Source organism: Geotrypetes seraphini, chromosome 4 (genome assembly GCF_902459505.1).
Source record: "Geotrypetes seraphini chromosome 4, aGeoSer1.1, whole genome shotgun sequence".
Classification (NCBI taxonomy): Eukaryota; Metazoa; Chordata; class Amphibia; order Gymnophiona; family Dermophiidae; genus Geotrypetes; species Geotrypetes seraphini.
Genome location: NC_047087.1, coordinates 254,385,338 through 254,403,932, shown reverse-complemented (window position 1 = coordinate 254,403,932; position 18,595 = coordinate 254,385,338). Strand labels below are relative to the sequence as shown.

Genomic DNA, 18,595 nt, shown 5'->3' with positions numbered 1-18,595 from the left:
TTTAACCAGAGACTGGGAAAAGATGAGTAGAAAAATAAAATCACTAGACAACAAAGGTAGGAAAAGTGATTTTATTTTCAATTTAGTGATTGAAATGTGTCTGTTTTCAGAATTTACATCTGCTGTCTATATTTTGCACTGTTCAGGAAGAAATGTATTTCTTTCTTTTTCTCTGGTGTTGTACTTCATGCAGAGTCTGGAATCTTAGGGTTTCGTTTGTGGTCCTGTATTTGCTTAGGATTTATCTATGTTCTGCACATGTGACCAAGGCAGTGGTGTAGTGAGGGTGACGGGCGCCTGGGGCGAGATTTGCATACAATGGAGGCAATGTATGCAAATTAATCTCATGCATATTCAATGTGGATTTCCTGAAAACCTGACTGGCAAGGGTGGACTTGAGAAACACTGATATAAGGGACACAGACCATAGACATCTTCCTGGTACTAGCCTTATTTCTTCACAGCTGGAGTCACCATTTAAGTACTACTCAATGAATCAGCAGTAATGTAAGTTTTGTTTTATATACCACCCTTTTTCTAATTAGGTGTCCTCTGTGTTCATCGCATACCTGTTTGAATACTGTCAACATATTTGGCTCCACCATCTTCCTTGGGAAGGCATTATGGGGCTGATTTTATAAATGGGCATCCTGATTATAGGTAATGGTAGGTGTCCTACCGCTGTGTGGCTGCCAATCGTGACGCACATTTTTAGAAAAAACCTAACTGAGGCAGGCGGATAAGGCATTTTCGCAGGTCTAGGAAAACACACAGGGATACCTAAGCTTGCCCAAGGCTATGCATGGTTTCACCTGAAAGTGGCCTTGGACAAGTTTAAGTGGACCTAGGTGTCTCCCTAGAGCCGCAACAGATGTCTGAAATGTAGGTTAGCAAAATGCTGGCCTACATTTCAAATAGATGCGGCCGCTGAGCATCTAGGCCAACCAGAGTCTTAGGCCACACCCTGGTGCATCCCAGAATGCATAGGGAAGGGGAAGACCCGCCATTTTGGAGTAACAGGCTGGACAGTTAGGATGCACTACAAGCATAACAACACACAGTTTCCAAGAATGGAAAACGACTTAACATATATAGTGCAACTAACAAGCATCATACTTCATCCAAAAAGAGCACAAAAGCCACATCTGACTAACATGAAAATCACAGAAAAAGAGAAAATAACAGAAAAAAGCATAGAAGCATAGAAAATAATCTCACTGTCAACTTTCTTTAAAAGTTTTTATTTCAACTGGGATTTATTAAAATAACTAACATTATTGCTGCCAGACAATATAGCGCAATAAGGAATGCTTTCTGATCGTAGTGGCATGACCTAGCTTGCTGGGATGAGAGTTGTAGCCTGATGGCCTGAATTTTTGAAAACAAACAAGGCGCTATCTTGGTGGTAATGGTCCACTAGGGTAAGTGCCTGGAAAATCTAGAGTGTGACTAAGTTAAGCTCTAACATTAAAAGAACTGGCTTAAAAGGTTATAATAGGAGAATGCATCCAATGACAGGCTGCTATATGAGCTAGAATATGACCTGAAAGGGAGAACTGGCTTCACTTGATCCCAGTTCTTAGATTCTAGCTGATAAGAGCCTCCTATCTTATTTTATTACATAAATGTTGATATGCAATGGCTATGATACCACATGCAATGTTGAAGCAATAGCTCTCAGGTTCAGTGGAGCTATCATGTCATTAGTGTTATGCACAGATAACGTTTATGATTATGTAATTATTCTGTCACTGCAGAAGTCACTAAAATACAGGTCCTGTGAAAGGGGGAAAAAAAAGAATAATAAAGGTGATGGAAGGTGAGAGAGGAGGAGAGACATATATGCTAACAGAGCAATTATATAACCCAGCGCTTAGAGACACTTGAACTTGCCATTCCCATATGTCAAAAGTGTCATTAATTGACAGGTGCCTAAGTGCCATAGTGCCTCCTATTGGTTTTAAAAGTATTTCCCTGTAACTTCATTGAGGCCCAAATTTTGTAACCAGTGCCTAAAGCTAGGCACCTATTTCAGAGGCGCCAACTAGATAGGCGCCTATCTAAATTGAATATCAAGCTCAATTAAGCTTTTTAATCAGCACTGATTGAAACAGGCGCCTATCAAGAAAATGCCATTCTGTAACAAGGTGCCTCTAAAAATTTAGGCGGCCTTCAAAAAAACAGGCGCTACGTATGTTAGGCGTGGGTGTGGCTACGTGTTAGGTGCCTTCTTACAAAATCACTGCTCTTAAGCGCTCACATGGGCGCCTAACTTTTAGTTGTGCCTATAGCTGGCCTATTTAATGGGTGCCTCCAAAATAGGTGTCACTCAGAGTGATTCACTAAACAGCACCCAATTTTACTTGAATCGCGCTGAACAGTACCTAACTTTTGGGCACTTCTTATAGAATTTGCCCTTGAGTGTCCCCTAGTCCTTTTAATTTTTGATGGAGTAAAAAAATCGATCCACTTGTACCCGCTCAACTTGTAGATCCATTCGACTTGTAGACTTCAATCATATCTTCCCTCAGCCATCTCTTTTCCAAGCTGAAGAGCCCTAACCTCTTTAGTCTTTCCACATACGAGAAGAGTTCCATTTCTTTTATCATCTTGGTCACTTTTCTCTGAACCTTTTCTAGTTCTGCCATATTTTTTAGATAAAGTTACCAGAATTGAATGCAATGCTCAAAGTGAGGTTGCACCATAGAATGATACAGGTGTTTATGTTTATTGAGAACTTCTATACTGTTACGGAATGATAAATCGATCCACTTGTACCCATTCTACTCCACTCAGGATTTTGTAGACTTCAATCATATCTCCCCTCAACAGTCTCTTTTCCAAGCTGAAGAGCCTTAACCTTTTTAGTCTTTCCTCATCTGAGAGGAGTTCCATTCCCTTTATCATTTTGGTCACTCTTCTTTGAACCTTTTCTAGTGCCGCTTTATCTTTTTTGAGATAAGGAGACCAGACTTGAACGCAATACTCCAGGTGTGGTCGCACCATGGAGCGATACAGTGGCATTATAATATTCTTACTCTTGTTAACCATCCCTTTTAAAATAATTCCTAGCATCTTGTTTGCCTTTTTTTGGCCACCGCTGCACATAGGGCAGAAGGTTTCATTGAATTGTCTATGATGATACCCAGATCCTTTTCTTGGGCACTAACCCACAAGGTGGACCCTAGAATCCGGTAACTGTGATTTGGGTTATTCTTCCCAATGTGCATCACTTTGCATTTGTCCACATTAAATTTCATCTGCTACTTGGACACCCAGTCTTCCAATTTCTTAAGGTCTGCCTGAAATTTTTCACAATCCGCATGCATTTTAACAATTTTGAACAGTTTAGTATCATCTGCAAATTTTATCACCTCACTCGTTGTGTAAGAGGTGCAGGTAAATAAGAGCGGTAAAAGGCTTTGATCCTGCAGGGGAAACGCCCGCAACACAGCTCCCCAGCTCGCGCTCCATTCCTTCCCTCTTTGTGGGTTCTGCGGCTCTAGCCCACCCACCTCACTCACAGGTCTTGCGGCTCTAGCCTACCCCTTGCTCATGGGTCCGGTGGGTCCAGTCGGCTTCCCTCCCCCCTGCTGCTGCATATACTTTGAAGAAAAACAAGCCGATCAACGGTGCTCGTGGTTACGGCCTTCCCTCTGCCGGGTTGGGAATAAATTTTTACCCGTATCATTCTTTATTGTAAACTTTTATGAGAAGAAAGGCCTTTCTTTTGCCTCTAGCTGTCCAAAACAAAGCATCTAATTACCAAAACTCTGAAATTAACATGCCACCAATCAGCATAGATATGTGATTCCAGATCCAGTTACAAAAGCATTCCATTCTAGCTTATGGTTTAAACCCTGCAGCTCCACTATTCCCAAACAGAAAATCCACTGGTCTCACGCATGGCAGCCATTTTTGTTGAAGGCTCTGCATGGGGCAAGAGCATTGCTCCTGCCCCGCTTCACCGCTAGACCGCCAGGTAAGGTGTGGAGAGGTCCGGGAGGCAGGAGGGAGTCGGGGGTGGGTCAAAGTCGGCCCTAAAAGTTATTTATGATTTTTCCATATTCGCATGCCGGCTCTGCCCCTAACCCCCGTGAATATGGAAGGAGAAGTGTATACAGTTTACAGGTTAAATTTGTCAAAGTTACAGTATCATATAGTTCCAAATAACTCCAACTATATCCTATCAATGGCAGTGAGTGCCAGATGAGAGAATTAGGGAGTAAGCTTGAGGAATGCCACTTAGACCCTGATTCTATAAAGTCTGCCTAAAGTTAGGCGCTGATATAGGCACCGATTCTATAAAATGTAGGCACCCATGATAGAATTATGCATAGCATTGTCTGTGTGCTTAGAACATAAGAACATAAGAATTGCCACTGCTGGGTCAGACCAGTGGTTCATCATGCCCAGCAGTCCGCACACGTGGTAGCCCCCAGGTCAAAGACCAGTACCCTAACTGAGACTAGCCCTACCAGCGCACTTTTTGTTAAGCAGGACCCTGGAGGGTGTTTTCCCCCACAACAGATTCTGGAAGAGCGTTCCAGTTTTCCACCACTCTCTGGGTGAAGAAGAACTTCCTTACGTTCGTCCGGAATCTATCCCCTTAGGCAGCGTTCAGCATTCTAACATTTAGGCTTCCCCAATTTATGCCAGGGATTTCTATGCCTAAAGTTAGGCACCAGTATTAGAGCCTAACGGCACCTGATTCACAAAGAAATACCTAACTGAAAAACACACCTGTGATTTAACCCTAACCACGCCCACTTTTAGTGTAGGCACTTTGGGCTAGGCGCTTACTTTTTATGGAATCGAGTTTTGAGAGTTATGCGCCCAACTTTCAATTAAGTTCAATTAAAGTAGATTGTGAGGTGTTGAGTGACAATATAGGCACTGATTAAGCCTATTGTTCCATTAAATTATGCACTATCGGTGCCTAACTTTAGGCAGACTTTATAGAATCAGGGCCTTAGGCAGCAATTCTATAAACTGGCACTTCATTCTTGGCCAGTGGTACTGCCACGGTGGGCCTCAGGGGCCTGGGCCTCCCAAGTCAGGCTCAGGCCCCCTTCAACAGTATGGCAACTAGTATTGGGCTGGCAGGGGTGCTCAAGCCCTACCAGTCAGTGTTCCCCTGCTGGAGCCCAGCTGCGTTGCCTGAGCAGCAGGAAGTCGACAGGGTGCGCTGGCAGCTAATGTATCACTTCCACACATGCTCAGTTCACATATGAACTGAGATGCATAGAAGTGCTGTGTGTTAGAGCCCAGAGCAGCCTGATGACTTTTGCTACTCTGGTAGGGAAACTCTTCAGCTGGTAAGGCATGGGCATCCTCGCTAGCAAAGGTATGATGGGAGGTGGGGTTTTGGCAATGGTGGCGATAGTGGAAGTGTGTGTGTGTAGGGGGGGGGAGGGGTCAGCAATGGTAGCAGCAATAGAGGCAGCCTGGAGGGAGACTGAAAGGAAATGTTTGGTCTTCTCAGTCTATCCTCAAGTCTCCCAAAAATAACCTTTTGGCTATGCCACTGGTCTAAGCAACCTGATGCCTTGCACATAGTGTCAATTCTGGAATGGCATCTTGGCACCAAGATTCCATTATAGAATAATGGTATAAGTCTGTATTTCAAATTTCCACCCAAAAGTTTCAGATTTATTTGGCAACCTGTGGTCAGTCTGCAGAGTAAGTTCAGGTAAGATCACAGTATTATGGGGTGGAGAGCATCAAATACACTGTAATGGCCTACAATATGCTATAGCCTAGTTTCTTGACTCCTCCAAGCAGAAGCTAGAAAACATTTTCTCTCAGTCCAGTGTGGGTCTAGCTATAGAATGTTATATTTTTAGTGAAGCTATAATATATCCTGTCAAAAAACACAAGCATAGATACCAGTGTAGAAATGCACTTACTTATTTTTTTATAGCTCTACATTCACAGTAAATTCCTACCTGTATCAAACTATATCCTGTGCGCTGAATCAATGCACGGAGTGCGGCTTCTTTCTGAGTGCCGGCCAATCCATCCGTGGATTTTTGATTTGATTCCATTGTGAGTGATTATCAGCAAAAAATCAGGTTAATTAGGGGTGCTCACTGCAATCAAATTTAAGATAAATTAATGAAAATTAATATTGCTGAAGAAAACCTGGCAGTTTTCTTGAGGGTAGTTGTAATAATTGTTCTTGTGGTCAAAAAATGTGGATCATTTGTGAAAATGTAATAAGCTTTGTTGAAAGAAAACCCTGTATCTATTTATCTAAATTCCCATTAACCAGTATAGCTTTCAATCTATTTGGGGGGGGAGATTTAGCTCATGCCTTAGTAGTTCAATGTGAATTGCATTCAGACATACTAGCTATATTTATTTATTTATATACCACTTATAGCCTAAGTGGTTTACATTCAGGTACTCAAGCATTTTTCCTGATCTGTCCTGGTTGGCTCACACTCTACCTAATGTACCTGGGGTAATGGGGGATTAAGTGACTTGCCCAGGGTCACAAGTAGCAGTATGGGATTTGAACCCACAACCTCAGGGTGCTGAGGCTGTAATATCTCTGCTACTGGACAGCTTACAACAAAGTGGCCCTTTTACTAAATTATAGCATGCATTAACAGAATTAGTGCGTTTCTAAGAAGCTCATAGGTATAAAAAGGTACTTTTACTAAGCTGCAGTAGAAAGTGACCTTAGCATGCTCCCATGCAGGTGTTTCTTGCACTCTAAGGCCATTTTTTACCATAGCAGTAAAATGGCTGATATCCCATTTTAATTTTTATTGGCTATGTGGTAATTCTGTGCTTATCATTCCCCCCCCCCCATATTCAAAGCAATTTAAGCTGCCAAAAATGGCCGCTGACCAGTTAAATAGTGTTTAAGTGGCTAATCGCAAATATTCAGCATGAGATAGCCAGTTATCTTCACTGAATATTTGCAGTTAGTGGCTAAAACATACCCAGCTATAATGCACGATAACCACCAATATTGAGCACTGACCAGTCAGGTTTAACGGCCAAATCGAGTCGCATAAATAGCAGACTTATCTTTGGCTGCTGTTAACACAACCGGCCAGTACTAAATATTGACTTAGCTGGTTAACATCGGCCAAAAACAACCCAGATATTTAATGTTGGTCATCGGGAATGGCCTAGCATTGAATATTCAGGCTTATTGCTGACCACTGGACTTAGTTGGTCTGTCTCCTGTGGTATAAATATCGGCCCCTTAGTGTGAAGCAATGTGGATGCGCTAACTCACAGGTGTCAAAGTCGGTCCTCGAGGGCCAGAATCCAGTCGGGTTTTCAGGATATCCCCAATGAATCTGCATGAGATCTATTTGCATGCACTGCTTTCAATGCATATTCATTGGGGAAATCCTGAAAACCCGACTGGATTCCGGCCCTCGAGGAGGGACTTTGACACCCCTGCGCTAACTGATTGGCATGGTAATGCCCACTCTCCCTCCCAGATATGCCCCGCTGCAAAAAAAAAAAAAGAAGAAGAAATAGTGTAGCACATGATAGTGCTCACATAGCAAGCATGCACTATTATTTACTACAGCTTAGTAAAAGGACCTCAAAATGGGCCTCTTAGAATTTAGATTGCACTAATTGCATTAATGCAGGCTAAGCTTTAATAAAGGAGCCCCTAAATTGTACCCGAGCCAATGGAGTGTGAAATGGCTCTGGGTTCCCTGGTTCTTAATCCACTGTCAATCTATTTGTGTGAATGAAACAATTACTTTATAGAATTCGGGAGATTCAGAGCTCTAGATGGAACATTCTCTATTTAAACTATTTGTTCTATTTTCAACAGGACCAGCAGTTCCACTATTCTAGTAACTAGAAAAAAAAAAGCTTTTTAAATCCATAAGTTATACAAAAACTTACAATATGACACCATCAGACAGGGTTTTAGAAATTCTGTAATGCGCAAGACCTTTTGAACTTATAATCTTTGTACACTTTTTGGGGGCAAGAAATGTTGCCAGATTCTTTGGATGACCTTGTGCTTGCAGAAATGCAATCTATAAATCCAATAGAGAAATTAGATTTCATGTATTTCATTCATTGCTTGTTTATCATTAAATTGTCCAGCAAGTAACAATGAATAAATGATCGAGGTCAGAAAAACCTTTGTAAATCCAAATGGATTCTTTACTAGCTAATAAATGGGATGATACAGGAAAAATATAACAAATGCGACAGTAGTGTCTTCAGAATAAAAATGTGCTGGCTCAGTGGTAGAACTGTATGTTGTCAGGCAGTAAGTCAAGTCTTCTGCTCTGTAAGTCAGCTGGAGCTGGGGGGTGGGGGTGGGGGGGGGGCCTGTGCAGGCAGAATCCACAAACCCTGGGTAGGTGTCATCTCAGCTATCGCTCAACAGTGACATCTACTGACCAGACTTAGGCACTTGCCCTAGATGGAGACATAGGGCTCCTTTTACGCAACACGGAAAATACTAACGCCAGCTCTATGGAGGCGTTAGAGTCTAGCGCACGCTAAAACCACTAGCGCACCATCATAAAAGGAGCCCATAGTCTATGGCTCCTGGAGACCGGACAAGTACTGAAAATTATTCTACAACAAATGGAAAATCCTGGGTTGCTTTAGTTTATCTGGAAGCTAAAATAAACATGAAGAAACTGCTTGGCAAATATAACATTTTATAAAGGAGATGCTACCAAGTATTAGATTAATCTTTTGGAAGCTATTAAGTAAAACAAAGAAAATAAGATTACTTAAAGCACTGTTCTGCAAACATTTTGCAGCCGCAGCACACTGACCTCGGGACCGTGGCTGGAGGGCATCAAATAAATGCATGGACGTCGACATTATGATGTCGTCACACTGACATCTGCGCATGCACAGAGGCCCTCCAAACAGGGCCATGAGCCTGCAATTGCTACGCCAGTGGAGCGGGGGGGGTGGGGGGGGGTGGGGGAGGAGGGGGAATTACTGTAGGAGGAGAGGATAGGTGCCAGCAAGGAGGAGAGGCACTAGCGCCGGCTGACTGCCTACCGGTGCCTCTCCTCCCTGTCGGCATCTCGCAGCACACCTGGAATCTCATGTGGCACTAATGTTCCATGGCACACAGTTTGCGATACACTGACTTAGGGCTCCCTTTACAAAGCCGCACTAGGGCCTTAACGCACGGAATAGCACGCGCTAAATTGCCGTACGTGCTAGCCACTACCGCCTCCTTTTGAGCAGGCGGTAGATTTCTGGCTAGCACGCGCTAATCCGGTGCGTGCGATAAAACCGCTAGCGCAGCTTTGTAAAAGGACCCCTTAAAGTAACCCACTTACTGAATTTTGGGCAAATTTAAGCAGGACACATAAAAATCCTCTCTTCCTTTGGCTAAAAAATGTTCACTTCTTTCATTTTCCCCTAGAAACATAGGGCTTCTTTTACTAAGCTGCATTAGGGCTTTAATGCGTGGAAAAGCATGCGCTACAGTGCCGTGCACACTAGACGCTAATGCCAGCATTGAGCTGGCATTAGTTCTAGCCGTGTAGCGCGGGGTTAGGGTGCTCTTATCTGCGTGCGCTAAAAATGCTAGCGCACCTTAGTAAAAGGAGCCCATAGAAACATGATGACAGATAAAAGCCAAATGGTCCATCCAGTCTGCCCTTCTGCAGCATCCCCTATCTTTTTCTCTCCCTATGAGATTCCACGAGCCTATCCCAAACTTTCTTAAATTCAGACACAGTCCTCATCTCCACCACCTCCACTGGGAGACTATTCCACACATGCCAAGTTTATCCAAGTTTACTTACAGTTTGATATACCGACCATCTAACAAATATCTGGATGGTTTACAATTGTTAAAATTAGAGTTTTTTTTAAAAAAGGTAATAATGATAATAAAAATAGGGTAACATAAAAACCAGACAAAGACAAAGATACGGACAAAGTTGGTACAATAGGCACTGGGGGAGGGGAAGATTCAAAATTACATCGAAGTCAAAATAAAAATAAAAGGGAAGTAGGAAGGGGAAGGGAGAGAATGAAGAGGGGAGGGGGGTCACTTCTTAAAAGCGGTTGTTTTTAAACAATTAAAAATAGGAAGAAAAAGGATCTTATCCAGAATTTTGGTATGCATCTTGAAATATCTTGTTTATGTTTCTTGAATGACTATAGTATTCTTTTAAGAATAATTTTGAGAATCTAGTTTGAAGATAATGACCAGCACACATCTTCAATTTTTCAAATCTGTTGCTACATGCTCTCTTTTCCTCAGCATCATGGAATGTGAAATCATATGGACTAAAGGACAAGATATAGGACAGGGTTTATTTGATTTGTTAGTTATATATATGGTGCACTGTCCTTTATCAAGCACATTAGAGTGGTTCATATCAGCATATAATCACCTGTCAATTCACAAAACAGATATGGAAGAGCACACCCATTCAGATAACAATCAAATCACGTGTGTGTTTTTTGAGGGGGGAGGACAGTGCTAAAATGATACAATTAAAATAGAGTCCCAGCATAAGCTAACTTCGGGCACATGTGAGACACAAGTTAATAATCTTTGAAATACTTCAGCTTCATAAGAACTTAAGAATAGCCTTACTGGATCAGACCAATGGTCCATCAAGTCTAGTAGCCCGTTCTCACGGTGGCCAATCCAGGTTACTAGTACCTGGCCAAAAGCCAAGGTGTAGCAATAGTCCATGCTACTGATCCAGGGCAAGCAGTGGCTTCCCCCGTGTCTTTCTCAATACCAGACTATGGACTTTTCCTCCAGGAACTTGTCCAAACCTTTCTTAAAACCAGCTACACTATCTGCTCTTACCACATCTTTGGCTTAACACATCCTCTGGCTTCCATCAGTTTTCAACAACTTCCTACCAGTCTACAATGGTGTGTGTAAAGCCAGGTTTTCAAACCATTTTTAAATGTGGTGCATTTATTCTATATTTATAGCTACTGTACAGAAGAGACCAATGAGTACATTGAAATCTAATTTTCATAGCAGAAAGTATAGTCAAGATATTACCCTAGGAAGATTTCAGGGCATGAGATGAACAGAAAGGGATAAGAGAGGCAAGGTAAACTGGAATACTTATAAAGAAGACACAATACATAAATAATAGTAGTTTAAATAGAATTCTGAGAACAATTGGTAGCCAATGGTGTATGCATAGAATGGGTATAAGATGATCTGATCTTTTGACAGAATACAGGACCTTAACTGTGTATTCCAAACAAACAGTAAGCATTTCAGTTTGCTAACTGGTAGATGAGCAAAGGGTGCATTACAGTAGTCCAAGCTATTAATATTCAGAGCATGAGCAAGATGCACAGAGATCTATAGCCCAACAGCTGTCTAAGGGCATGAATCATGAGTAAAAAGAAAAAAAAGCAAAATCTCTATTATATTGGAAAAATGAGTGCCAAAAGTTAATTATTATCCAGTATGATTCCAAGCATAGAGACAAAATTCAAATTTCAAGTTTCAATTTTTATTAAAATTTGTTATCCCACTTATCAATTTTCTAAGCAGCTTACAATAGTAAAATTATAAAATTGGGGTGCTGGCAAACAATATTTACTAGGAGACAGTACAAGACATTTTTTTTTCCTAATATAAATAGATTCCATGAGGTAGGTGGGAGGAAATACAATGATTAATAGGAAAGGAAACACGGATAGGTAAAAAAAATAGAGAACACATCTGTAATGGGAGATTGATTCTGAGGGTTATAATTTATAGGCTGAATGAATCTAAAGTTTTTAGATTAGATTTAAATCTATCAATGGAACTTTCTTCACGCAGGTGGATAGGCATTGAATTCCATAATTGTGGGGCTGTAATTGAGAATATCTGTTGGGGTGATGGTATTACTAAGAGATGGTTTTGTGATTTGAGTGTTCTGGAAGGTGTGTAGGGGATGAGCAGTCTTTCTATGAAATCTGTCTTATGAGATATTTTGGTCTTAAACGTCAGTAATAAGATTTTGTAAATTATTCTATACGAGATTGGCAGCCAGTGAAACTTGATCAGTAATGGTGTTACCTGGTCATATTTTTTTTTAAATTTTGTTAGACATTTAATAGCCATGTTTTGAATTATTTGTAATCTTCTTAATTCTTTTTGGGTAATTCCTTTATAAAGAGCATTACAGTAATCTAATCTTGATATGATTAGGGAGTGTAATAAGATATTCAGGGAAGAAGGTTCTAATAGATTTGATATGGATCAAATCATTCATAGTTGATGAAAACAATTTTGCACAACAGAGCTAATCTGGTTATGATAACTTAATTTTTCATCAAATGTATTTATATGGTATGCACCATTTGTAATGGTGTTGATTTGAGATAGACCAGGGTTGGAATGGGGTGGCTGTCTTTGCATAGAAATAGCATTGTTTTGAATTTGGATGTGTTGAGCGCAAGCATATTGTCATTTAGCCATTGGCTAATATGTTCTAGTTTCTGATTAATGTTTTGAATCGTGTTTAAATCTTTGGGATCTACAGGGTGGAGCTGTATGTCATCAGCGTAAGCAAAACCAACTAGAATGGAAGAGATGGATAATACGGCAGATGACCTAGCCAATTAGATGCACTCTGATTTAGAGGGATTTGACATTGGATTATGATTTCAAATATATTTATTGAATTTGAAATCATAATCCAATGTCAAATCTTCATCAAGACAATGATTAAAGTTTGCAAGAAGACCTGGTCAAAGGATACTACTACATCAAGTTTCAAGTTTATTAAAAATTTGATTAATCGCTTATCATAATTTCTAGGCAATGTACAATAAAATAAGGGGGAAGACATGAATATCACCTACATGAATACAAACCCCAAAATCTGTATCAAAGTGGCCAAAGGTGCCATGAATATATTACAGAGTAATTAGACAAGTAATAGGGTCTAATTTTTTTTTTCATTAAGGGCCATGCTATTTCTCCTCATTCTTGTGGTACTACCTCCTGTGATAGAATCAAGATAGTCATTTGAGTTATATAGGTGTAATGTCCACCAGAGACAACATTTTCTCAAGCAATAGCAAAGGTGAGTTGTGTGAAGGCTGAAAAAATGTTTCTTGCCTGAGTGATTGAAGTGACTGAACATTATCTATTGATGTACGTGTTTCCACATGCATCGTTCCTTGAACAATTTTTTTTTTTTAATGTGCGTCCCGATTGGCTGCCAGGTGGAGGTAGGACACATACCGCTGCTTGCAATTGGGATGCGCATTTTGAGAATCAAACCCTAAGACTCATAATCAAGCCCTAAGGATCATAATCAAACCTTAAACACATCTAAAAACCTGCCCACGATAGGTTGTCCAAGTGCCGATAATCAAACCAACTTTCTGGACTTGTCCAGGGATTTTTTATGCCTCTGAATGCTGCTGTGCACCCAGAGCTCAAAGAGGCATATCTGGAGGAGTGGTTAGGGCAGGATATCAGGCAACCTAGACTCCGTTGTCCTGTAGTGATAATCAAATATTTTACTAGACATCTGGATGAAACTTTAACGTTGTGAGTTAGACGATGTAAAAACAGAAATAAGTACCAAAAAGGTATCCAAAGTGACCAGATAACCACTGCAGAGACAAAGTAAAGACCCCCATATACTTCCCCAGTATTCACTGACCCTCTCACACCCCCACAAAGATCAGAATAAAAAAGTACATACCTTTCTCCAGAACAACAACTCCTGGTATAGGAACGCCTAGTAGAGATGCTCCTAAGTGTCTTAAATAGCCTGGGGGATGGGCTAGTGAACCATAGAGAGGAGAACCCAGATCCATAAGCCACTCAAACCACTACATTTATGGTGGAACATGTTCGCCCACCAAACCCCCCAAAACCCTACTCTGCTGCTAGATAGGTGTCACCTGCAGCCATAAGGGCTATTGGGGTTGTAGACAGGTTGCCATTACAAGATTTGCCCCTCTCACATCCAAATGGTCTTGTTCTGGGTGTTTGGGACTTGGACAAAATTTGGGTTGAAAATGTTGTATAAAGATAGACGTCCTGGTGGTTGGATGAACAATAGCCTGGACATCCAGATAGATGATTTCCAAAATATTCTGGCCATATTTTTCGAAAATGGCCATTTTCTCATTGCCGACTTTGGGCGGCTAACACCATCCGCCCAAATCGGACTTAGACGTATGTTTTGATTATGCCCCTCCACGTGTATTCAACATCACTATCTGGATGGAATACAAATGGATAATTCTGGCAACTGGCAACTGTACTTAAAGAAACAATATTCAGCTGTACATATAGCCAGTGGTGGTTTAATTCAGGACAGCTCTGGACAGTGCTATTGAAAAGTCACAAATAGGGGACTGCATTTATCAGCCACTGCTATACATATAAGATCTTTTGAATACTTTTTATAAAATCCTCCGTAAAAAAATGAATGTTAAACCTTTCAATGAATGGGACTTTCTTATCTGGTTTGCGAGCCTGTTTTGAAATCAAGAGCGGGCGGTTTATATTTCAGTTTTCAGAAAATGGAAAGCTTATGCAAGAAGATCCTTGCATCTTTCATTTGAGGTTTGACAGTAGGATTTCAAAGAGCCAAGCAGAAATCCCCGTAGGGTGCCGACCAAGCTACTAGATGATTGCAACATGATAGAGTTGTCAAACAACGGAAGGGTGAACAGCTCATTAAAGATGATTCAAAGAGGGCTCTTTACCTGTGCTAGTCACGGTTCATAGTCAGTGGCGCGCAAGACACCAGCGCGCCGACAATCGAGCACTGACAATTTGGCGCAAAAAAGAAGCGTGCCACGGGAAAACTTAACTGTATAGTGGTCGCGCTGCTGTTGGGGGGGTTTGGGGGGTTCCGATTTTTTTCAGAAACAGTTCCGTTTTCTCTATAATATGGGGGGGTTTTACCCCCCACTCCCCCCAACGGCAGCGTGAACACTATGCAGTAAAGTGGGGGGTTCCCCCCTGCACCCCTCATCAGAGCTCTTTAAAACTAAGTTTTCCCGCGGCACGCTTCTTTCTTGTGCTGAATTGTCAGCGCTCGATTGTTGGCGTGCTGGTGTCTGGCGTGCGATTATCCCGTCACCGCTAGTCACAATACTTACAGATGATAAAATTAAAACTTCATATTGAGGTAGTAAAAGACATTAGAATGTAAAAACTACGTACGCTGCTGTGCATTGAAAATATGATGATGCTGTTGACCAGTAAGTTAATATAAAGAGTTTAATAATAGGCTATTAAAAATGCATGTATATTTTATCAAGCAGAGACTGCCTAAATATTCTTATATGTACATTAAATTCATTGTGTGCATAAACACGGGCTCAGTAGGGTGTCCAAGGTAATTAAATCTTCTTTACCTTACAGAAGTACAGTTGTGCACACAATAAATCTTCACTTTCAGCATGGTGCCAGATTCATGGTTCAATTGTAAATACAGATACAGTATGCCATCCCTGGAAAGAGCGAGCAGGTTAAGCTGCGCAGAGCTGCTGAATGTAGGGCAATGCCACTGAATAATGGTGCTAACCATTTTGAAAGTGGACAAGAGAGGGGCGTTCTGAGGGTGGAATCTGAGAGGAGTCAGCAGCTATGCAGGTACTGGCCTGCACCTGTATAACATAGAAACATAGAAACATAGAAATTGACGGCAGAAAAGGGCCATAGCCCATCGAGTCTGCCCATACCAATGACCCACTCCCTGATTCTTACTCTCCTAGAGATCCTACATGAATATCCCATTTTCTCTTGAAATCTAATACGCTGCTGGCCTCAATCACCCGCTGAGGCAGCTCGTTCCAATGATCGACCACCCTTTCGGTGAAGAAGTACTTCCTAGCATCACCCCGAAATTTCCCTCCCCTGATTTTCAGCGAGTGTCCTCTGGTTACCGAGGGTCCTGTAAGACTGAAGATATCATCTTTCACCTCTATACGCCCAGTAATATACTTAAAGGTCTCAATCATGTCCCCTCTGTCTCTTCGCTCCTCCAGCGAGTACATCCGCAGTTTCTTTAACCTTTCTTCATACGTGAGATCCCTGAGCCCCAAGACCATTCTGGTAGCCATTCGCTGAACCGACTCAATTCTCAACACATCTTTTCGGTAGTGTGGTCTCCAGAATTGAACACAATACTCGAGATGAGGTCTCACCATGGATCTGTACAGTGGCATTATGACCTCAGGTTTTCTGCTGACAAAACCCCTACGGATACAGCCCATCATTTGTCTTGCCTTAGACGAAGCCTTCTCTACTATAACTGCCAGAAGCTGATCCTTCCTCCCACTCCCCTGACATCACTCATTGGGGCAGGAGTAAATTCCATTCAATTCTGTCCCTTGCAGCTTCTGATAGAAAATGGCCGCTGTGATCTCTAACAGTAGGCTTGTACTACCACTAAGAGGTCAGTCTCTAGCTCAGGGTTAGGCAACCACAGTCCTTGGGTGCCACAACTCAGCTGGGTTTTCAAGATTTCCAAAATGAATATGCATGAGATTTATATGCATGTACTACTTCCAGTGTATGCAAATAGATCTCATGCATATTCATTGTGAACATCTTGAAAACCTGATTGGGTTGTGACCCTTGAGGCCTGTGGTTGACCACCCCTGCTCTAGTTGAATATCAGTGTCCATACACTGCCAGCCCAGTGAGGTCTATACAGGGCAGATATAGGACATGCACCGTGTATTTATCACACTGCATTTGCACTTACCACACATGAGATTTTGCACTAAATGTGAAATAAGTGCAAAACATACCCCACTTTAGTAAAAGGGTCCCATAATTATTAATCCATCATAAATCTTTACTTTAAACGAAAGCTGTAAAACACACAGTGCAAACCATTCAAAACCTAAATGTAAGATGATAAAGCCTTGATCAGTCATAAATTAAACAATAGTTCACATTTGGTTCATTAAGGGGTCCTTTTACTAAAGTTCATTAAATAGTTAGCATTCAAGTTAGAGCATAATTGCTACCATACAAGTACACTATTTCTGTGGTGGTTTAGCAGTAAGTGCATGCTAATTCATGCTTTAAGTGCATTATATGTTATGGGGTGGGTATTGAATGGTTATGGGTAGAGAATGAGCATACGTGGAGGGGCATTTTTGATAGGATGTCTAAGTCCAACTTTGGATGTTTCCTGAAAGATGTCTAAAGTTAGAGGTGGAGAAATGGTCATTTTCGAAACTGGCAACACCACAAGACATCCAATATTTTTTCTCTTTTTTTTTTTTTAATTGCCTACTTAGATGTTTTGGCCACCAGGATGTCCAACTATGTTCACCATTTTTGACCACAAAACTGTCCCAGTTCAAAATATCCTAATCCAGACATTTGGATGTGGGAGGGGCCAGCATTGTAATAGACTGGCCACATAGACATGCCAGTAGAGCAGTGGGGCATCTTAGAGGACACTGCTGTGAACTTCACATAAAAGGTGTCAAAGGTACATCTCACTCCTAACCCCCTTCTAATGTACGGTGAGCCTTCCAAAACTCCCTCAAAACCTATTATACCCACCTGTCTACTCCACTAATAGCCTTTAGGGCTGAAGGTTGCACCTATATGGCAGTATAGTATGATTTCGGTGGGCTCACACTTTCTACCATAAATGTAGTGGTTAGAGTGGTTTATGGGCCTGGGTCCTCCTCTCTATGGCTCACTAGACCACTCACCAGGCTACTTAAGACATCTGTGTGCTGCTCTACTAGGCTTTCCCATACCAGGTACTGCTGTCCTAGAGACAGATATGTACTGTTTTATTCAGATTTTTGGAGGGTTGGAGGGGGTCAGTGACCACTGGGGGAGGTGTGGGGTGTCATAACTTAATCCCTCCAGTGATCATCTGGTCAGTTTGTGTACTTTTTTGGCGCTTTTAAAACAGGATTAGCTCACAATGTCTAAATTCTGTCCAGGAGGTCTTGGGACAGGTATGATAATTACCACAAGATGTCCAAGTCTAAGCCCACCCAAAGCCCTCCCATAACACAACACCCCCCTCCCACCCCGTTTAGTTTTGCATGCACAGTGGCTAGGATGCCTCACGAGATGTCCAGAAAAACGATTTTGAAAATTGGCCGTTTTGGTGAGAAAAACATCCAATTTATGCTGTGTTTTGGACGTTGTTAGTGTTTTCAAAATGTCCCTAATAGAATACTACAGTTAGCATAGGGTACATACCATTCACTGTCACATGTGCAGTTAGTATAGGTTCACTTAACCTTTTCTGAATAAGAGGCGCTAAAGGTGTCTGTGCTAATCAGCCTTTCTGCACCAGAATTGCTGAAAACAATTGCCATGCTGCCTTTGTACTTAGTGGGCATTACGTTTTTCTGGCAAGGCGCAATGGATCCCTTTTACAAAGCCACAGTATCAGTGCTGCTGCGGTAAATGCACCAAGCCCATAGGGACGGGGTGGGCTTAGGTGCATTTACTTCAGCTTTGTCAAAGGGGCCCAATAAGTGCAAACTTAATGCACTTTAGTAAAAGATTCCTTAAAGTGCCTTGAAAAGGTTTGTGCAAAATCAATATAATGTGTATTAACCTATAAATTAATGTGCATGCAAGTTGATTTCTGTGCATTAAAATCATAATGGAAACATGATT

General features: G+C 41.5%; 1 protein-coding gene across 2 annotated transcripts in view; it reads right to left on the bottom strand.

Annotated features, from left to right (window-relative positions):
- Nucleotides 1–18,595, bottom strand: part of A1CF (APOBEC1 complementation factor) — a 100,523-nt gene that overhangs the window by 61,902 nt on the left and 20,026 nt on the right. For both annotated transcript variants that reach the window (XM_033943518.1, XM_033943519.1), the window contains exon 2: nucleotides 5,949–6,092. In XM_033943518.1, coding sequence (XP_033799409.1) covers nucleotides 5,949–6,047 — 99 coding nt within the window. In that variant the 5' untranslated portion in view covers nucleotides 6,048–6,092. The remainder of the gene's footprint in view (nucleotides 1–5,948; nucleotides 6,093–18,595) is intronic.